Consider the following 23,204-nt stretch of genomic DNA (forward strand, 5'->3'; position numbering starts at 1 on the left):
TTTTTTCAAAGCCTTATAATGGTCCCTTATAATATAGGCTAACTACTTATGCTAAACAATCTGTTCCACCCTGAATTTTGCTGTGACACTCAGAGTACCTTTCCCAGACTTGAAGAGCTCTGTGTGGCTCAAAAAGCATGTCTCTCTCACCAACAGAAGATGGTCCAATAAAAGATATTACCTCCCCTATGCTGTCTAACTTTTGAGGTCAGGCTTCATAAATATGGCATAATAAGTTATGTACTGTGTTAAGGTCTTGTTTAATAAAAAATAAAATTTATATACTGTTTGTGTATTTAATTAAATTCCAGTTATTCTAATGCAGCTTGGCACAAATCATGAGCAAAAAGTTAATTATCTAATAAATAGCAATATATCTTTTACCATTTTCTAACATACTAAAATGTACAATTAATAAGAATCTGAAAAGCTATTTAATTGCTTAAATAAATGCATATAGTTATAGTGCACTCTCCCACATCGCAAAAAGATGTACCAACGATAGTGTAAAGGCCCTATTTAGTTGTAAATCACCATGTGTTAATGGTTGTATGAGAATGCATCTTTCCTTAGCAAATAACTGAAATACAAATGGAAAGTTGATTATTTACATCAAGGCTTTCCACTTAGTGATTTAAATAATGTTTTAAATTGCCTTGATTTAGATCAGTCTACCCTGCATAAAATAGCAAACTGACAGGACATAAAATATCCTGTTACACAGCTGACCACAACAGAATAGAGACTTACAGCATTTATAACATTTGCCTCCAATTACTATAATATACTCAAACAGAAAAAACGAACTGCAGAGGATTGGCAGTTCTTACATAATAGTATTTGGAAGCAGGGACCTGTCCCAACCCCTCTGTCCCATGAGGATGTATTCAGGAGGCCCAGGCTAAGTTCCCTATAAGCTGTGTGACTGTGCAGCAGCAGCCTATTTAGCACCGCACAGGTGCTCCAGCAACCCGCCCGGCTGGGACCTGCCACAGCTAGGGGAGAGGCATCTCTCCCCTGGCCGCAACCTAGCCTGACCCCTACCCTGCTACAGCCAGGTGAGGGGCACCCCTCTCCTGCCCCAACTCAGCCCCGGACCTGCCGTGGCCAGGGCGGGAGCCTATCCCACAGCCCCAGCACAGGTGCTGCTGCAGAGAGGGAGAGCGGGGGAAGAGGGAGGAGTCATCTCTCCCCACCATACCCCAGGAGCACCCTCCTGCCCCCCAAACCACTCATCCCTGGTCCCACCCCAGAGCCCGCACCCCCAGCTGGAGCCCTCTTCCTCCCTCCATTCCCACACCCTCTGCACCAGCCCTGAGCCCCTCATCCCCAGCCAACCCTATGCCTCAGCCCCTCATCCCCAGCCAGAGCCCTCACACCCCTGCACCCCAACCCTGAGCCCTCTCTCACACGCCAAACCCCTCGGTCCCACCCCCAACACATGAATTTTGTTATGTGCACCAATACGAAGATGATGTGTCACACATCACCTCCATATTGGTGCACATAACAAAATTCATTCTGCACGTGTGGGAAAAATTAGAAGCAACACTGGTCCCAGGTTGCTCCTGTGGACACCAGTCCTGATCACCTTAATGGATATGCAAATCTATGCAGCCACTGCCCTAAGCTCCTCCATATGAATTGGATCATGTGATGAATAGACAAATATCTAGTTTACAGGATTGCTTAAAAAATGTTTTCAGCTAATACTGTTTTTGCAAACAAACATTCTTGTAATGCAATAGTAAAACCGTTGATCCAGTACTTTCACTAAGTTGCATCATTAAAGTTAGCAATACCTCTACCAAATTTCTATTGAATTTTTGTCCAATTTGGTTTTTGTTCTATATTAATTTGAGACATGATGCTTTATTCTCAGTTGCCAAATGCCTATGCAGAACATTTCAGTTTTAATTTTTTTATTCTCACTAGATAAACACTGTTCCATATCCTATTCACAATTGCTATAATTTTTCCTTTGTTTTCCATTTGAGTTATATGTACACTATTTATATAGCACCATAACATGCATGCTATTTGACTAACAAAAGCCAGGGACCCTGAAACAGCAGCAGTCTTGTGAGAATAAAAAAAACTTCCATCTGAAATGCTCTACCGAGGCAGCAGCATGACTTAGTAAAAGTACTCTTTTAAGGGTGCCATGCATTTGGTCTTAGTGCCAGACTTCCTAATTTACTGAAAGTTAGGGAAGTGTTTAAAATCATACAACCTGAAATACATATGGTCGAATACATATTAAAATACAGATAAAGATTTTTAATCAATTTAACCTGATACCGTAAAGGTCTCTCTACTATACACATAGTGAGAGAACAGAGTCGGAACATGGCTGCAGTATTTAGTAGACTAGACATAACCACATTTCAGCAGTGTCTTGAAACTAGGCTAAACAACAGGTCAATGTATTAACTCAGTTAACACGATTTGGGCCCTTCCACAATAAGGTCAGAGAACTAACTGTATTTTCACGGTGACTCCCAACTTGCATATAGTTGTGCAAATGGGTCCTAATATGCTGCACATTCCTACACCACACTTATGAGTTATTTTTAATTTCTAGTATTTTTCAATAAGTAAGGGGTTTTGTATTTGTTATAGAGGTATAAGTATCTAGAATACTAGCTGAAACAAAACAGGATAAAAAACAGCACTACAGTGATGCAAGCACATCTAACAAGAAACAAATGCTTCTCATCTAAGTCATATCATTGAAAGTGAAAAACACACTAAACACTCAACAGGAGATATGTAAAAGCTGTATAAAGAAAATAAACCCAGAACTACTGGTAGCAAATGACACTTTATACATGTAGTGCAACAAATTTAATATATTTTACATTGCTACACCAAATATATTTCCCACTTCATAGCTGACTACCTTCCAATATTTACTTGGTTTCTAATTTGTGAGGACCAGTTTGTTAGTGAAACTGAAATCTGGACCACTAAAAAAAAAAAAAAAAAAAGTGGTGTGAAGATGCTAAAGAAAGCCTGGACTAATCCCAAAACACTGTGTAGTGGGATAGAATGCTGTTCAGTGGTACCAATAAATACATACCTAGACCACAATTTCTTTGTACTGTGTTGCTTCCTAATGCAAGCGCCTACCAGAAAAAGATTGCACATCCATGCACTTCAACCTAACTCAGTTTCTCACTTGGGAAGTTAGGCGCTGGGGGCGGGAGAAGCCCATACTACATACACTACTTCCTAAACAAAACAGCGAGGTTCAAGGCACATACAGACTAGACTCCCTCCATTCCCCGCTATTCTAGGCCAGTTTTTCTCAAGGTATTAGGGGAAGAGGCAAACGGCCCAAGTGCGAGCACGCCGCGGGCGAGGGTCCCTAGCGCTTCGTGGATTATTAAGGAGGCCTCGGAGGTCCCTGGGCAGCGGTGCCTGGGCCATCCCCGCGTTATGCCGCTGCAGCCTGGCTTCCTAGCCTGTGGCGGGGAAGCGATAGTGTCCGAATGGAGGCTTGCTGGCGCGCGAGTGCCGCTGGAAACCGGTTGAGCAGCACCCTAAGCGCGGCGCATTGCAGGGGGAGGGCTCACAGAGTTTCGTCACTCCTGCCCCACCAGGGCTCATCCCGACCCCCCGAGCAGGGCTGGAGGAGCCCGGCGGGAGCCCCCGCGCCACGGGGAGGAGCGTTCCCCACCCGAGTGCTCGACGGCTCCCCCAGCCCAGCCCAGCCCCTCGGAAAGCGGCAACCAGCCCCACTCCTCGCACGGTGGGAAGGCAGCCCGCGACAGCCGACCGCAGCGACGCACCTGCAGGCCCCAACGGCGGCCCCGGGCCCGGCTGCCCGTCCTCCCCGAAGATCAGCCTGAAGTCGAACTCGTCAGGGGCGCCGCAGTTTGCCGTAGTCATCGGTTTGGCCGGGGGTGTGAGGCGAGACCCAGTCCCCACCCGGGCCGCGCCGGGCTGCCGCTGGGCTGGGCTCCCCGCCGCGCCTCTCAGGGCCGCCTCATAACACGGGAGAGCGAGCACCGGCCGCCGCAGCTCCCGTCCCTGCTCCCTCACTCGGACTCCGTCTGTCACTCAGGGGGTGGGCAACCACTACGGGCCGAGGGAGGCCCCGCCCCTCCGCGGCTCCGCCCCCCCGCCGCGCTCTCCCCGGGGCTCACGCGCTACCCGTGTTGGTCCCTCCCGCACCGACCCCGCCTCGCGCTCTGACGGCCCCTCAGATGCGAGGACACTTCACCCAATCGCGCCGTCCTTCTCCGTCCCCTTCCCTCGTGCGCTGACCACGCCCCCCCCTTCCCTGATGCTTTGGTACTGGCAGCTTCTCCACACGCCCTAACTCCACCCCTTCTCCGTGTGCCTGCTCCGCTCCCCCTCGCCCGCTACCGTTTCCCACCCTCGGACTCCCAGACGCTGTGTTTGGCTCATGACGTAGGCCCAACGGACGCTCTCCTCGTGACTTCGGGGGGGAGGGGGAGGAGAGGGAGACGCGTCAGGGCAGGCCACGTGATACGAGCGCTAACCTTCTGCCTCAAGGGCTACTGGGAGACGTAGTGTTTAGGCCCAGCCTCCTCGCGGCGGGGAAGGGGAGTGGGAGCGGGAGCCGCCCCAGGGGGCGTCCAGGGAACTCAGCCCAGCGGGCGGGGGGCGCTGTGGAGAGCACCTCTCTGGGGCCTGTCGGGGCGCCGCCCGCCGGCGCAGGGCTGCCAGCCACGTTGCAGCGCAGCCCCATCTGCAAGAGAGGATCCCGCCCCCGGAGCAGCAGCGTCTGACCGCAGCCCTCTGGGGAATAAAAATACTGGGGGGGGAGACAGCTGGAGATACCAGAGTGCCCACCCCCCAGCGCAGCTGGGAGCCTGGCCCCAGCCTCATCTCTCCTTCCCACCCTTAATGTTTCTGTCTGGAGTGCTGCAGGTCGCGGGCTGTCAGAGAGAAGGTGGGCGAGGTAACATCTTTTCTTGGGCCGACTTCGCTTGGTGAGAGAGAGAGACGCTTCCCCACTGCCCCGAGCTCTGCCCAGTTCCCACCCTTGTCTCTCTTCCCCCCGGAGACTGGTCCAACGCACACTACCGCCTCCTGCCCCTGTCTGTAATATCCTGGGACAAAGGCGGTTACAACCCTGCAAACAGCAATGATAGATGCCAAATTTTCCACTGAACCCTTAAAGGAACTTCTTCCAAAAAAAAAAAAAAAAGAAAAAAAAAAAGAAAAGAAAAAGAGAGTGGGTGAGTACTTGTGGCACCTTAGAGATGTAAGCTTTCCTGAGCTACAGCTGTAGCTTATGCTCAAATAAATTTGTTAGTCTCTGAGGTGCCACAAGTACTCCTCTTCTTTTTGCAGATACAGACTAACTCTGGCTGCTACTCTGAAACCTGTGACTTTTCTTACAGCTCATTTGATTAAATGAGATTTTTAAAATTACATAGTATTTTCTGTGTTTTCATTTGCTCAAGCAAGGTATTTCTTTCACCCTGGTTTTACTAATCATTAAATCAAACTAGAGAAAGGCCCATCTTAATTCTTCATTTCAAAGGTACAACTGAAACACTATCCTTAATTGTATTTATTACAGACCAATGAAGAACTTCAACCTCATTTTCAGTGAACTAATTGACATGCGAGTAAACTGGTACAATAGAAAGATAAAGACCTACTGGAATTAATCAGTGATCTGTTTTTAAGGTGAAAAACATGACACTTGGTGTAGTAGGAGAAAATATAGTAGGTGAGTGTTTTGACAAACATTTACTTGCTTTCTTGTAAAGCCTTTTGATAAGGTCTATAAGATATCTTTAAGAGCAATAAAATTACCATGAGTAAGGGGACAAAGTCCTCCTGCAGGTTTTCAACTGAGAAATAAGTGTCTTAATTACTCTTGCCAGTCAAAGACAATAAATAGGGTATTTGATCATTTTCATATATAGTCTAGTGGTGTTCAAATATATTATATTTATTAATGACTAACATGGAAGTAGACAAATGAATCAGCACAAGCAGATGAAATTTAATTTTTGATTAGACTATTTTAGAGTTTTTTATCCTCTGAAGTTTCAGGCTTCTTAAAAAGAGAGGACTTGAATAATTGTGAGTAACTTAAAGTATCTACTGAGCATCATCAGGAAGAAGAAAAACAAAGTCTTCAGTGAGAAAAGGATAGAAATCTCAGAATATTGAGTCTGTATAATGGTATACCCTTAGTGATTTACAACTTTGCCTCATTTCAAGATACATGTGAAAATTAGAAGTACAAAGGAAATTGTGTTAATTATATTGTTTTTACTACTCAGACATCTGTCCCTGTGACTGAAAAACAGAAGTGAGACCATAGGAGTACAGTCTAAAAAGGCTGGAATCGGCTGTATAAGAAATCCCACATCTGAATACCTTCTAATTATCTCTCATCTTGAACTAAGACTCTCACTACAATGTCCTATGGGGTAATAAAACAAAGGCTGCTAGAAGTAACAGACTAATCTATAGAAATTTCATTTTGAAGCATTTTAGGTTTATGCTAGGAATTGAAGACAGCACTAGCCATGCTAATGGGACTTAAACACCACTCTTAGGAAACATGACTTTGTTTAACCAATAGGCAAAAATGTAAATATCACTAATGGTTTAGCCTGTGTCATATGAAATGCTCTGGAATTGTAGATAAAGCTGCCATATAATTTAAACAGCTAGGGCTGTTTAATACTAGGGCTGTCAAGCGATTAAAAAATTAATCATGCTGTTAAAGAGTAACAATACTATTTACATATTTTTTGATGTTTTCTACATTTGCAAATATACTTATTTCAATTATAACACAAAGTTTATAGTGCTCACCTTACATTTTTGATAATTACTTCTACTGTAAAAAGAATAGTATTTTTCAATTCACCAAATATTACTGTAGTGCAATCTCTTTATAATGAAAACTTACAAATGCTTGAATTATGTACAAAAAAAGCTGCATTCAAAAATTAAAAAAAAAAGTAAAATTTTAAGCGCCTGTAAATCCACTCAGTCCTACTACTTATTCAGCCAGTTGCTCAAACAAACAAGTTTGTTTACATTTACAGGAGATAATGCTGCTCGCTTCTTGTTTACAATGTCACCTGAAAGTCAGACAAACATTGTAGCAGGCATCACAAGATATTTACATGCCAGATGCACTAAAAATTCATATCCCTTCCTGCTTCAACCGCCATTCCAGGGGACATGCATCCATTCTGATGATGGGTTCTGCTCGATAACAATCCAAAGCAGTGCAGACCGATGGATGTTCATTTTCATTATCTGAGTCAGATACCACCAGCAGAAGGTTGATTTTCTTTTTTGGTGGTTCAAGTTCTGTAGTTTCCACATCGGAGTGTTGCTCTTTTAAGACTTCTGAAAGCATACTCCACACCTTGTCCCTCTCAGATTTTGGAAGCCACTTCAGATTCTTAAATCTTGGGTCGAGTGCTGTAGTTATCTTTAGAAATCTCACATTGGTACCTTTTTTGCTTTTTTGTCAGATCTGCAGTGAAAGTGTTCTTAAAATGAACAACATGTGTTGGCTAATCATCTGAGACTGCTATGAAATATATGGCAGAATGTGGGTAAAACAGAGCAGGGGACATGCAGTTCTCCCCCAGAGAGTTCAGTCACAAACTTAATGCGTTTTTTTTTTTTAAATGAGCGTCATGAACATGGAAACACATATGAATGTTTAGCATATCTGGCATGTAAATACCTTGCCATGCCAGCTACAAAAGTGCCATGCAAATGCCTGTTCTCACTTTCTGGTGACATTGTAAATAAGAAGAGGGCAGCATTATCTCCCGTAAATGTAAACAAACTTGTTTGTCTGAGCAACTGGCTGAATAAGTAGTAGGACTGAGTGGACTTGCAGGCGCTGAAGTTTTTGTTGCATAACTGCACTTAAAAACAAAAAAAACCTACATTTGTAAATTGGACTTTCATGACAAAGATTGCACTACAATACTTGTATAAGGTGAATTGAAAAATACTAATAATATACACTTTGATTTCAATTACAACACAGAATACAATATATATGGAAATGTAAAAAAAATCCAAAATATTTAATAAATTTCAATGGGTATTCTATTGTTTAATAGTGAGATTAAAACTGCAATTAATCGTGATTAATTTTTTTAGTTAATCGCGTGAGTTAACAGCGATTAATCAACAGCCCTAATTAATACACTGGGTCTACTGAATTAGATTGTATGTATATGCAGTGATCATTTGGTTAAATGTGAGGAGGCTGCCATCCCAGGGGTGAGGTGCGGGACAGGACGCAGGCCTACCCAACTCCACCGCTTCCCAGTCCAGGGCCCTAACAGTGGCAGAATGGTCCACCACTGGGTCAGTGGGGATCCACCCACGACACGCTGACCTTGTATCAGGCCAACTCTCAACCAGACTGTCATCTAGTTTCCCTGGGCTACTTTCTATATCCCCCAGGGTTTGGTACCTCTACAGTGTAGTTGTCCTCCATCTCCCCAGGGTAGATGGCCAGCAACAGCCCCAGCAGCTTATCGGTGTCTCGGTCAGCTGGCAGCCCCAGGAGCTCCTTGGCATCTCCATCAGCTGACAGCCCTGGGAACATTCACCATTCCTCAGTACAGCCAGGGTCTTCTTCAGGCTCCAGCAGGATGCATCTGTCTCCCTTGACAGCTCCAGCCCAATTGAGCTGCAGGGCTGGCCTTTTATACTTCCCCTTCCTGTCCTACCCTCCAGCTTCCAGCAGGCGAGGTGTGGCAGGCAGCACATTGTGGCTCCTCCTTGTCAATCTCTGAGGGTGGCCACACCTCCTCACTACAAAACTTCAGCAGTCAGCCCCACAATGCCGTAAACAGTTAAGTTGGTGGAAATGCTCCTGCTGAGGACACGCACCACTAACAGAAGGAGCATAGTGTCGATGGGAAACAGTGCTTTGATTACTGCGGTGGCTGTATATTGTACTTAACTGCAAAGAAGGGCTACTTGGATGATCAGGGGAATGGAAACCTATCTTTCAAGAGACTAAAGGAGCTTGGCTTGCTTAGCCTAGCAAAGTGAAGGCTAAGAGGGGACATGACTGTTCTATAAATTACATTTGGGGGTAAACACCAGGGAAGGAGAAGAGCTATGTAAGCTAAAGGACAAAGTTGACACAAGAACAAATGGGTATAAACCATCCATGAATAAATTTAGATTGGAACTTAGAAGACAATTTCTAACAATGAGGTTTTGGAACAGCCTTCCAATACAAGTTGTGGGAGCTAACAACTTTTAAGATGGAGCTTGATAAGTTTATGAATGGAATAATATCATGCAGTTGTCTATGACAGCATGGGACTGGACTCAGTGACCTAGGAGGTCCCTTCCAGGTAGGTATTCCTATGCAAGGAGCCATGTTAATCCTCTCCATCCCTGCCAATTCTTATAGGAATAAAAAGTGGAAAAACAAGCAGCCTCTACTGTTGAAAAAGGAAACTGTAAATTTAAACTAGTGTAAGACCCTGCATCCTCAGCTGAGGTACATGGCATTATATGAAACTTTTTATTCATATACACACACACACACACACACAATTCAGGGCAGAAGGAATTTGTCTGAGTAAACTTTGGAAGCTCTTTATGGCTTACCTTCTTGAGAATGAAAACGCTGCATAAGACAAATGCTCAGTGCAGAACTGTTTCACTCACATAGTGTCAGGTGTGGGGTTGTCCAGTGTATGTATGGTTTAGAAGAGACATTAGCCTTCAAGCTATTTTTTTTTTTTTTATAAGTTACTTTGACATATTGGCTCTCTGAATGAGAAGAATAGAGGAGTAAATGGGAATGTAATTATGTGTTTCAGAATGTTCTGAATTGTATTTTGTGATGTTTATTAAAATAATTTAATAAGACAAAAAACTAACCATTGGAAATTTAAAGAGGCAGATGATCTGAAATAGATATTAAATTGGCCAAAATTTCCAAATTTGGATGTTTAAATGAGTTTTCTGATTTTCTCAAGTGCTGAACTAGGTAAGTACATTTGAAAATTTTAGTCATCTGGAGCAACACCTGAAGGTGATTTCCCTGAAGCGCCTACTAGTGTAGGATGGTTGATACAAGAGCCTAGCTGGAATGAAAGGTGACAGAACAAACCTCTCTAGATATGGTATTTTCCCTGCAATAACACTATATAAAAGATAACTATGCAGTATTCTTTGTATGTGGACCGATGACTGGATGGGGCTTTTGTTTTGTACAGAGAAAGGATGGCTAAATTACTCAACATTTAAGATAAATGAAACCTACAGGTTGCTTCAGTTGCGCCCACAGAACACATAGCACCACTCAGGTTTGGTCCGGCGGTGGATGGTATTGCAACCTGCCACTTAGGTTTGGCACCCACCACTGAGGCTTGGTCTACACTACAGAGCTAAGTCGATGTAAAGCCATGAGAGGCATAGCACTTAGGTTGACGTAGTTAGGGTGGAGCAGTGTCTGTGTAGACACTGCTTTACTTACATTGCCTGTCAGCCTCATAGAGGGCTCATGGCTGGAGCCCCATCGCCAGAGGCTAAAACCTTGAGATGTCAGCTCTGGTGTGTGTGTGTGTGGGGGGGGGGTGGGGCGGCTTCAGTTGTCAGTGCCCCACAATTCCACATACACGCACCGCCCACAGAAGGAGCATGGTATGGATGTGAAACACCACTTTACTGTGGTGGCTGTACGTCGACTTAAGTCAATTTAATTTTCTAGTGTAGACATGCCCTGCTAGTGCAGGAAGCAATGCCCCAGATCTAGGCCAGGCCAGATTCCACTGCCATTGGCATCTTGATGCCAGACCCAAGGCAACCCACCAACCCATGAGCTTGGTGGTAGATGTGGGGTTGGGGATACCACTACCACTAGCAATGGGACCAGAGCTCAGTAAGAGACAGGACTATCCCCCGAGCCCCACACAGGGCAGATCCTCCCCATCCCCATAGGACGGCAGCAATCCCACAATCTGGCCCTTTCTTATCTCCCATTCCCCTACCGAGACCCACCACTAGTTGAATACATCCATTGAATTAGGAGGCTACAACTGCCCCTGACGACACCCCCTATCGGGAGGACACTTCAGAAAGAAGTGTCGTTTTCTGGCCTGAGGCCAGGACCTGTAGCCAAGAATGCCCAAATCCTTCAAGGACCTCTTAGGCCAATATTTTCATATGCACTCGCTAGTTTTGGCTGCCTACCTAGAGACTTCTAAGGCCTGGATTTTCACAGTTGGTGAGCAGCTGCAGCTCCCTTTGACTTCTATTAGAGTTGCTGATACCCAGCACATCTGAAAATCAGGCCATAAGCATGAAATTCTGCATCACAAATTAGTGTACACTTGAAAATTTGGTCTTTAACCTATTTGCCATTGTTACCACGTTTCAAAACTGAGGTAATATATTATTTATGTATTTCAGAGATGATGGAATGAATTAGTTCATGCTTGTAAAGCACTTTGAAGATGAAAAGTGCCATATAAATCCTAAGGATTATTTATGCCATACACTGCTACACAGCCATCAGGTGATGCATATAAATCTATTAAGTAATATTATCTGGGCTACCTAACTTTTAAAGCAACATTTTGCAAATGCAAAGAAAATAGTACAAAACTGAAACCAGCCAGTACAAAAGCAGCACTGTTTGCAGCTTTGTTTAGAACAGCTGTACATTCATGGCTAGCTTACCGTCCTAGTGCTTTATGCTATTTATCCAATATGGGAGGATGATTTTATCATCATTTCCCACCCACTACTGAATGCTTCATAACTCTGTTTCTTCATCTAAAAACATACAAGTAGCTACTGCTTATGCAACGCTTAATCAAAAGGTTGATTCTCTTGCCAGGGCAGCCAACTTCCTCTCCCCAAGGAAGCACCAACCTTTACTATGAGCTCACTCTCAGTTGGCCTGGAGCTTGCTTTTACCTCTAAATTCAAGGTCATGTAGCTACACAAGCTGGAAAAGAATGTGTAATTGGATTAGCTAAGATGCCAAAAACTACACATACATTCTTGAATGAAAGAGGACTACGATGAACTCTTGCTATAGTAAACTACATGTAATGTGGTTTTCTACAACTACTAGCTCTTTTCAGGGAGCTTTCTGATTCAAAATTTAGAACTTTGCGGGATTTTGAAGAGTTTTCCAAGCAGATAGTTTGGAATTTCTGCCTCTGATAGTATCTTATTTGAAGTCAGATAATTGCTGTGTCAAATTACATTATATGGAGTAACCATGGTAGTCCCCTGTTCTAGCTAATGTATCAGTAGATTAGTCACTATGCATGTCCCAGGAGAGAAATATAGGCAAACTTTTTGTGCTGTAAGTAGTACTTTAAACTCAAGTAAGCATTTATTTGATCCATGCCCTTTGATATCAACTAGGGCACAGAATATATTTCTAATAAGTGTGGTGTATTAAAAAATTTACATTCAATAGATTTCCCTCCCCCCATCTTCACCACAAAACAACCTTCTTCCCACAGCTTTTTGCAGTTTTCAGGTAGATGTGCCTGTGCAGCATGTAGACAATTGGGCATTACACTATTTAGATCCACTGTAAATTTCAGCAGGTGGCACTCACAAAAAATAAAGATTTTGCATGGCACTGAATGAGATAATTGAAACAAATGGGCATGTCAAGGCCCGTGGCCTTCTATTCAACTACATAATAGCATTTAAAACATATTTAGAAGACAAACTATGCACATGTCTATATTAAGATGCATTTTAAAGTAATTTATAGTTGATTTATAGTAATCTGTGTAATGGTTAATTTACTTCAGAATTACGTATACGCAACTTCTCTACATCCTTGTTCTCCAGCCCCACTCTAAACTCCGATTTCTTTCTTAAGAGACCCTCTCCCCACTCCTCCACCTTATCTTCACAACTTCTTCCATGCCACCCTTGACACTCAGAACAATATCCCTGTCCTAGTGCACCAAATGCTCGACATCCCCCCATTCAAATTCCACCCTGTGCTGTAAAGGGTGGAATTTGGAATGCGTATGACTGGGCACACACAACAGTGAGCTGGCAGAAGCTCAGTCCTGAGGAGACTGATGGGTTGGAGAGGAAAGTAGAGAAGTTGACTGAGGTTATAGCAGCCTCTCTGAAGGTTTAAATCCACTTCTGTGACTGAAGTCAATAACTTGGAAGGTTGGCTAGGCTGCCAGTTGCTTATGAATTATCAAATAGTAGCAGTGACCTAGACAGCTTTTTTCACTTGTGTTTTGTTAGTAGATTGCGGCCTTTTCTTTCAGAAGTGTCCTTTGACACCATGATTCATGTCTTTGTAGCCTCAAGACTAGATTACTGCAGTATATTCTTGGTGGGGTTACAAACTGAATCCATTGGAAGCTGAAATTAGTGCTCATGCCTGATTATCTTGAGGAGAAAGGAGTATTCTTGTCTCTAATGTACTTTGACCCTCTCCAGCTCAGGGCTGTCAGTTAGGTGTGCTATGACTGTCAGTCCCAAAGACCTACTCTCTCCCCACCAGAGAGAGGGCACCATTGTGCATGTGTTTCATCTCCCTGATCTCATCCTATGTGTGACAATGTGGAGTCTTGGGTTTCTAGCCAACACAATTCATATCTGCCTTAGAGCAGGTGATTTTGCTGACCCCCCCCCACCACACACACACACACACACACACACACACACTGTGGACATCAAGTTAGATGCAGCCTGGCTGCACTTGATTAGGAGTTAGCCCTATATAGCTTAATAAACCAAATATTAATCGCCTATGACCCAAAATTATGAATATTTAGGATTTTTTAATGTGTGGTCTGACTTTCTTTTCTGGTTCATCCTAGACCTGTTTTAAAGTGATGCACTCTAAATGTCACGAAAGTAGATGAGTAAAGCATAGCGAAAGATAATTGGTTACTGCAAATAGTAGATAATGTTCTTCGCCAACATCCGTATTAGTACTTTTTCAGCTACATTATTGAAAAAAGCATTCGTGCATCAAAGGATAATTTTTGGAATGAAGAGGCCCTAATAAATTCCTAAATTCTACTTCTTGTTTTCTAATCTCAATATTTATTATGAATACATTTTATATACATGATGTCCATCCTCAAAAAGACTTTCACAGAATACATTTGCAGGCTGCCTACAAAACCAAAATACCACATTGTTTATTTCTCACATAGCTAACCATGCAGATCAATTTTTCAAGTGTACAGAATGTTTGTTATGCATGAGAAAGATATTATTTTGGTTAAGAGTAATACTCTGATTTTCCTTCAGTCATAAAATTGTGAACTGAAAATATGCTAGCTAAGTTCAGCATGCATGCAGGGCAAAGAGTTTGCATTCTGCACACAAGGTCATAGGTTATTTATATTTAATATGTGACATCTGGGTATTTTAATAATTTCCTTGGCTAATTACCAGTGCATAGGTGAAATGTGAAACTCTTGGCACCAGGGAATTAAAAAAAAACCAGTAAGAACTGTACAGTATTGGAAGTCTTTGTAAGAACTTTAGCAGCTGTCCTAATTCAGACAGTAGAATGCTTGGTAATTGTTAGCTGGAATCTAAGAGTGATCTGATTGGTGTTTGATAAAATGTTGAGTAAAATTTTCAGGCAAAAGGAGATAGCTGCAAAATGGAGGCATTCTGGTAAGATTGTCTGCATCACAATTATCAATAACAAAGATGTTATCTAAATCCAGTACCTCCCCCCACTTTTTTTGTGCTGAGGAGCTGATCAATGGGGGCATTTGTAATTTAACAAACTTTACTAAATAAAACAGATTGCTCACAAGGTGTGTGCTGACAAAAACATACTCCACATAAAAACTTCATAGGGCTATGGAGTCTCATTTAACCATTTTACAGCCTCACTAGGAAGTTTCATCGCTCCCCAGAACTTGCTGTGGTAAGACACTTTACTGTATTTTTCTTCAATATATTTCAGATGTTAAAGAATTACTGCCTTTCTTTATTATTTGATTATATTTTGGCATGTAAAGCAGACATTACTTCATAACATTTTCTGCTATTTTAAACTTTTATAGTTTTTAAGGTGCAGACGGGATTTGCTCCATGAGGAGGTTACCACAATATACGTATGGTAGGAGAACTAAAGGACTTGCAGTTAGATGTCAGGCAGTACCCAATCACGTAGCTTCCTTCACAAAGCTCCATCAAGAATAACAGTGTTAGTAAAATGCTTTGAGATCCTCAGCTGGAAGGCAAGGTAGACGTATCAACAACATTTTTACTGACATCAACATGAAGGTGCCCTCAGCATGGGCTTCTGCTTCTGAGGCAATTATCTGGACAGATACTTCACTCTCAGGCCAGTGAACTGACAACTGAGGGCAACATTTGAATGGAATAATAAATTGTCCCGTGTTGTATGTATATAACCTAGTGTGTTTTTGTGAAAACTAAAATGAATGCTTATAAAGTTCTTAGGCTGAATATTGATGGAGGGTGGCATTTTAAAACTAATTTGCCATAATTCTGAATTTATTAATTCATCATTTATTGGAGAAGGGATAGTCTTGTGTGTAAGACACTGGAGTGGAACGGAGGAGATCTAGGTTCCTTTCCCACCTCTATCACAAACTTCCTGTGCAACTTTAGGAGAGTCACTTAATCTCTGTGCCTCAGTTCCCTTGTCTCTGATATGGGGATAATAATACTTCCTTTCTCCCACTCTTTGACTGTCTTGTCTATTTAGATTATAAACTCACTGTACATACAGAAAATAGCACAATGGTGCCCCAATCTCAGTTGGACTCTCTAAGTGTTACTACAATATGAATAATACTTCACTTTTATTACTGCACTGTGATTCCCAATATGACTCTATTTTGTCCAAGTGTAATATGTTTGCAGCTGTCTGAGACAATTCTCCACATATATTTTATTTTTCTCTCATTAGGTGAGTTCTAACCAAAATGTCCTGTATTTGAATATTTCTTTACATTGTTATATTGTATTTTAACTTAAAACTTATTGAAAGCAAACATTTGTTTATAAGAATTCTTAGAATTTCTTTAATGGTAAGTTAGTCACCTGCAGAATAAGGGAAGAGGTTTTTCCCCATCATAGCTTTGTACAATAGGTCAAATGAAACCTGGGGGTTCCTCACCTTTTTCCAAAGCGTTCAGCATAAGCCACTGTTCGCAACAGAATACAGGACTAGATATACCATTGACGGGTTCTGATATGGACATTCCTATGTTCCTATACCACAGAAAAGGAAAACTGGTTTATTTTCAAAAGGTATAAAATGCAGTGAATGTAAAATTTAAAAAACAACTTGACAAAACAGTGTACTATATGAAGGTCTAATGAATCAGTTCTCTGGTAGATATGCTTGCCAGAACAGCAAATTTTAAGTGAATATTTATGTAAAGCAAATTTTGAATATGCATTCACACAAGCAATCCAATGCTAAGGGTTTTCCTCATTCAGTCAGTGAATAGAAATAATACCTACCTGGCCATTAAAGCAGCTTGGATTTCTGTTATCTGTTAATCACAATAAGCTAATTGCAAAAAAGCTACAGAATAAATGATTTGCAGAAGTTATTTGGCAGATAATTTCAAATAAATAAATCTGAGAAAACAGATCAGGAAATGTCAAATACCATTAAAATATTTTAACTTCTTACTAAAGATACAGAAAAGAAGGAAAACTAGTGAAAGCATTTGAAATGTAAAGTATGAAATAAAGTTTATATTTTGACATCTCTTGTTCCATTTCCTGTTAGCTGGAGAGAGATTTTTAGAAGGAAAAATTTCTTGTTTGACAGTCTTTTAGATGGTATTAAAGATAGTCACAACTGTTCTTTTTGGGGAAAAGAGAAGTAATTGGTTAAGACGGGCTGGAGCTGTTGTTGTTGCTAGCGTCAGATTCTATTTCCTAAAAGACAAGACAAAAGCATGCAAAAGGGAACAGAAAAGAAAAACAAAGATAGAAAATGCAGCTTTTGACTCTCGTTTCTTTTCTCATCAGCACTTGTTGTTACAGAATATTATAACATTTAATGAATTTATGCTTTCTTCTTGCAGTTGAACTTACACTTCAAGGTAAATTTGAGGGATCATAAGATATTAAAAACAAGGCAACAGAAATGAGTCATTGACAAAAAGGGTAAGTGATCAGTAATAAGCAGTTTAAAATGCAACAATGAGAAGCCTTCTGTAAAAATGGAAAGTCATCATGAGGAGAACATAAGGGTTGGGAAGAAAAAACATGACATGGAAAACGACCTACACATTTTGTGAAATACAGAGAAAAAGACTGTATATATTTAACTAAACAACTCTGGAGCCCAGTACCAGGAGGAGTGAAAAGGAAATTAAAAAATGTTTCAAAGTGAGGGCCAGAAATACAGAAGGAAAGTTGGAGAGTAAACCCAGAATTGCAAACTAGCACTTCATCACTGGAAAATTATATAAGAAGAACATAAGAATGCCATACTGTGTCAGACCAAAGGTCCTTCTAGCCCAGTATCTTGTCCTCCGACAGTGGCAAATGCCAGGTGCCCCAGAGGGAATGAACAGAACAGGTAATCATCAAGTGATCCATCCCGTCACTGTTTCCCAGCTTCTGGCAAACAGAGGCTAGGGACACCATCCCTGCCCATCCTGGCTAACCATCATTGATGGACCTATCCTCTGTGAATTTCTCTAGTTCTTTTTTGAACCCTGTTAAAGACTTGGCCTTCAAAACATCCCCTGGCAGAGTTGACTGTGTGTTGTGTGAAAAAATACTTCCTTTGTTTGTTTTAAATCTACTGCCTATTCATTTCATTTGGTGACCCCTCATCCGTGTGTTACGAGAAGGAGTAAATAATACTTATTTACTTCTCCACACCAGTCATGATTTTATACACCTCTATCATATCCCCCATTAGTCGTCTCTCTTCCAAGCTGAAAAGTCCCAGTCTTATTAATCTCTCCTCATATGGTAGCAGTTCCATACCCCTAATCATTTTTGTTGCCCTTTTCAGAAACTTTTCCAATTCCAATATATCTTTTTTGAGATGGGGAGACCACATCTGCATGCAGCATTCAAGAGGTGGGCATACCATGGATTTATATAGAGGCAATATGATATTTTTCTGTCTTATTCTCTATCCCTTTCTTAATGATTCCCAACGTTGTGTTAGCTTTTTTGACTGCCGCTGTACATTGAGTGGATGTTTTCAGAGAACTATCCACGACGACTCCAAGATCTCTTTCTTGAGTGGTAACAGCTAATTTAGACCCCATCATTTTATATGTATAGTTGGGATTTTGTTTTCCAATGTGCATTACTTTCCATTTATCAACAGTGAATTTCGTCTGCCATTTTTTGCCCAGCCACCCAGTTTCGTGAGATCCTTTTGTAGCTCTTCAGTCTGCTTTGGACTTAAGCTATCTTGAGTAGTTTTGTATCATCTGCAAATTTTGCCACCTCACTGTTTACTCCTTTTTCCAGATCATGTATGAATATGTTGAATAGGACTGGCTGCCGTACAGACCCCTGGGGGACACCACAATTTACCTCTCTCCATTCTGAGAACTGACCATTTATTCCTACCCTTTGTTTTCTATCTTTTAATCAGTTACCAATCTATGAGAGAACCTTCCCTCTTATCCCATGACAGCTTAAAGAGAAGGGGACATTCTAGCAGCCGTAAGGATTTGTGAAGACGGTAAAAGCCCAGGGGGATAGGACAATGAGGTGGCCATGGCAAGAAAGGGGGTGAGGGGAGGAGCCATCCTGTGAGGGAGAAGGGAGCAGCTGTAGGGGACCCTGGAGATGGGGGAAGGGCATGGGGAGCTATGAGGATGGGGAAGGATGGCCTATGGGAAAGGCCCTGGAGCAGAAGAGAGTGGCCCTGGGGAACACAGTGTCGGAGGGGCCTGGAGAGGGAAGGGACCCCCTGGGCCGGCCGCGAGGGGAAGGGGACCTGGGGAAGGGGACCTGGAGGAGGAGAGGAGGGAGGGGGGGCCTGGGGAGCAGGGCACTAGGGCAGCGCCAGGAGAGAACCCTAGGGCCAGCATTGAGGGGCGGGTTCCAGAGGAGGGAAGGAGATCCCTGGGCTGGCCATGAGGGGGAGGGGAATAGGGCCTGGGGACAGTGGAGCAGGGCATGGGGCAGCTATGATGATGGGGGGTGGGGGGGGAAGGGAAGGCGGGAGAGAGCCCTAGGGCTGGCCATGAGGGGCGGGGGAGGGAGTGGGCATGCATCCCCATACCCACTGTGGAGAACCAGCCCGCCATGGGCAGGGCACACCCAGGGAGTCCCACACACTGGAGCAGTCTGGCTAATGCCACCCCTAGCCAGGGCTCGCCCACTCCCGCTCAGCACCGCTCACCTGCTTAACTGATCCTGGCCAGCAGCACCTTGCTCGCCCTCACGTGTCCTTTAAAATAAAAACTGTAGGAATACAGTGATTGTGAAAGGTGCTGGACTGACAGCTTATGTGACTAAAGTGCTTAGCATTGGAGCATGGGTTAGGCAACATCAGTGCAAGCTTCCTCACACTGCCCTAAATTGTGACCTCAAGAAAGAGGGTAGTTCATTCCTCACGACCATTCAAACGATAGCAATAAGGGTTTATATTACCAGGAAAGGTACCACTTAGTGACAGTTGCAATATTGACACCTACCAGCTAAGACCAAGACTAATGTCACAAAATATTGGCTGCTAATAAATTCTACTCACTACCGATTTGGGCTGAATTCAACCAATGTTGTAGAGATGAAAGGTTCCATAAATCCCTCCATAAATCCTAGGACAAGGTAAAATGCCAAAAGGAGAGAATCTTAGCCAGGATTATAAAGCAAAGTAAATTTGAAACAATCTACTTAACAACAAGCTTTGATTTCCCCCAAACCCTTCCCAACCACCCATCTCAGAGCAAATAAATACAATAACCAGCTCAGAACTACCTTGGCAGCACAGAATGTCAGGTTCAGGCATGCATTAAGAGAGATATAATGAGCTGATAAAGATAGTTATCAATAGATACGCTACAGCGTAAGGGGGGAAAATTGGAACAGAGAGAGGATTAAAAGGCAAATATTATTTGACTTTCTAGAAAAAGGGAGGAAGGGAGCAGGAAGTAAGATATCCCAAAAGGGAATTAATGTAACTACAGCAAAAAAGCACAGGCCTGAAGATTCTTTTTGCCTAATCTTCTCTCTTCCCTTCTATTTTTACAAAGTAAAAGCCAAACAAAACATTATTAAAAAAGAGGAATAATTTTTCCAGCTGGTAATCTACTGATTATCTTTGAAATTTAACTTTGTCCTGTGATTAAACAAAAATAGGAAAGCAGCAGAACTGATGATTTTTAGGGTAAAGTTAGAAGATTAAGGATAAACATTTTAGAAAGGGAAAAAATGGTATGGCAGGGCAGCAAAATGGTATGGAGAGTGCACATTGTTGTGTACATATAGCACAACAGGGAAATAAAGCAATGAGAACTAGGATGGCACATCTTTCTCCAGGTGCTCTCAGCTCTGCTCTGGAGAAAGACAGTAATGAGACAGAGTACCAATGTGAAAGCCAAGCTAAGAAGAAAAAGGAAAACTTGTTTTTAAAAGAAGTGCATTATAGATGCACAGCATTCTGTAACATGCGAAGGATTAAAGATGGTTTAATCCTTAGGAAAGTATGCGGAGGAAGTAAGTGGCCATTTAACTTCCTGTGGATAGAGAGAAGAGAAAGCATCTGTCGGCCATGCAAAGATGAGCTGATGCTGATATTTTAAACAAGGGGCTTCCACAAAATTTTCCCATTTGACCTGTGATAACACAGACAAGAGGAGGTGAAGAACTATCGAATCAGTTTATTGAATTTCCCATTTCAATTAAAAATAGCTCAAGTCTTGCTCAATTAAATGATAGGAACATTCAATCAGTGAAGTGGTTTCTGTTGGCCAAAGAGTCAGTGGGAAGCAGACAGTAGTACTGTATGTACCCATGATCACGGCAATACATGACTTTTTCAGCATGCAGTAGCATAAAGCTACTCTGAAGTCTCTGACATGCTTTTGCTCAGTAAATGCTAGAGAGCAACAGCTGCCCTTCATGTTGCTCTCCTGCAGACTAATCCTCTGGGTTTACACAGTTGTTCAAGGAATAGATTAAAGGGAAAAGCCATTTAAAAAACCAGAGGCACCAACTGGGAAACTGCCGGTGCAAATAAATAAGTTATATCTATATTAAGAGACAGCATGCTTAGGCTTTGGAAAATACTTCAGCATTTTACAGCATTATCCCAAAACACTACATCTTACAATGGTGTTACAGATCCTTATTGTAAAATATATAAAAGAGAATATGTATCATAGAGAGAAGGTGCTTCTGCTAGGAAATAGCCAAGAATTGTAACTATGTAATTTTGTCCCACTGAAATAGTAACTTATTTATCCATCAGCTTCCTGGTAGGGATAACCCTCAAAAGTGTGGCTGGTAAAAAGAACTAAAAGTTTGGAGGTTTCCCTAGAGTCTTGTGTTGCCCTGGGGTCTTCAGAACCTGCTGTAATTTTCTTGAGAACAGTATCTTCTCTCCCGATATCCAGAACTTTCACTTCCAATCCGGACCAGAAGAAAGAAGAGCAGAAGGGTATGAAATTTAAAAGAAAAAAATAAAGCCAGCCTTTTTCGAAGCTTCAGAAAAGGTTTCAAATTGGAGTTTCAGGTCAATTTTCATTTGCCTCATATGCATTCTTCCAAGACTGAGATATGCTATATTACTGCCCAACTAGTCTTCTTCCACCACTCCCAAACAGCATATACTGAATTAAATTTGATTTCTAGGATTGTTGTGCCGGTACTGATGGTTGCAGCTCCATAGTTAGGGTTGAGCAGAGATTCACATCCGAAGCACAGACTAAACCTCTTACGTATATTAACACACTGTAATCAGCGCCACACATATAGTACTTACAGTTGGGGTGCAGAATGAATTCTGAGAATTTATAAATCCATTAGTTTGTTTATGGAGTTAAAATTAATTGTCAATTTTTTAAAAATACATATACTGGACCTTCATCTTGAATATCAGCAACAGAATAATAGGGCTCTTCAAACTCACCATACAGTTAAAAAAGAGACCAGGTTTTTCCCCAGACTTGAAGAGCTCTGTGTGACTTGAAAGCTAGTCTCTCTCACCAACAGAAGTTGGTCCAAAAAAAGATATTATCTCATCCACTTTGTGTCTCTAATATCTTGGGACTGACATTGCTACACCATTGCATAGAGTTAAAACTCACTAACGTCTTGTGCATAGGCCATATTTAAAGTATTTTTGTTTTTGAGAGGATAGATTAAATCATTTTTTTGCCATTATCCTGCATAAATGAAAGCTGTTTCTTCACCAGCAGAATGGTGGTGGACAGAATGACATGAAGAACCCCTCTCTTCCAAAATAGCTGTCATTTCATATTGTTCTCGATAAGACAGAGCAGAGACCACCCTTTGGTAGATGCCCTTTTCAAAATGGCCACCTATGTCCTAGTGTTCTTGCTGCAACAGAGGCCACCAGCTAACCTTAACCAAGAAAGCCACCCGCATTCTCATCACTGCTTCAGTTTGCCTCTGACAGCATACAGCCTACCATTTTATCTGAAGGTGGTTTGTGTTTAGTCTTCCTGGGAACAATCTGGGGTGGATCTTTTGAAAGTAGGTATTTTAAATGAAGGCAGACTGTGGTCTCAGTCCTATTCAGGATAATAGGAAACAGCAATCATTTTGAAAGTGGGCAATTCTTTCTAAGTTTTTGATATTTTTATGTGCCAAACTCTGCTGACAAAATTTTAGTTATGAAAAATATCCAAAAATAATCAAACCCAAATATTTAATTTCAAGATCTACCTGTTGCACCATATTTACGGATCAAAGCAGGCAAGGGACAGTGGAATGTGTAGATTGGGAGAAAATGGAGGGTGTGCATGTACAAGGGAATGTAGATACAGGGAGGAAACCCAGGTATACATTCCAGCTGCTTTGTGCTGTTCCGGGGGTGCATAGTGGCTATAAACCTAGTTTACTGTCTAATAGACTCTGGCTGCTTTTTGCTCTTCCAGAATGGCATGAAATAGTGTGTATCAGTGAATCAGATTAGAAGTTAAAATAAAATAAATAATATTACATATCTTCTTAGAAATGTGTTTACACTATTAATTATGTTCTGAAATAACTGCAAGGAAATTTTTAAACTA

General features: G+C 42.0%; 1 protein-coding gene and 1 long non-coding RNA gene across 3 annotated transcripts in view; one reads left to right on the forward strand and one right to left on the reverse strand.

Moving 5' to 3' along the window:
- NFATC3 (nuclear factor of activated T cells 3) overlaps positions 1-4,039 on the reverse strand; it is a 142,392-nt gene extending 138,353 nt beyond the window's left edge. For both annotated transcript variants that reach the window (XM_077830913.1, XM_077830912.1), the window contains exon 1: positions 3,795-4,039. In XM_077830913.1, coding sequence (XP_077687039.1) covers positions 3,795-3,894 — 100 coding nt within the window. In that variant the 5' untranslated portion in view covers positions 3,895-4,039. The remainder of the gene's footprint in view (positions 1-3,794) is intronic.
- Positions 4,040-4,548: 509 nt separating this feature from the next.
- LOC144272872 (uncharacterized) lies at positions 4,549-6,610 on the forward strand. Its single transcript, XR_013347689.1, has 3 exons — positions 4,549-4,933; positions 5,561-5,713; positions 6,276-6,610. It is a non-coding gene; the product is annotated as an uncharacterized LOC144272872 (long non-coding RNA).
- The last annotated feature ends 16,594 nt before the right edge of the window (positions 6,611-23,204 follow it).

The sequence above is a fragment of the Eretmochelys imbricata genome, chromosome 12 (assembly GCF_965152235.1).
Source record: "Eretmochelys imbricata isolate rEreImb1 chromosome 12, rEreImb1.hap1, whole genome shotgun sequence".
In the NCBI taxonomy this organism is placed as follows: domain Eukaryota; kingdom Metazoa; phylum Chordata; order Testudines; family Cheloniidae; genus Eretmochelys; species Eretmochelys imbricata.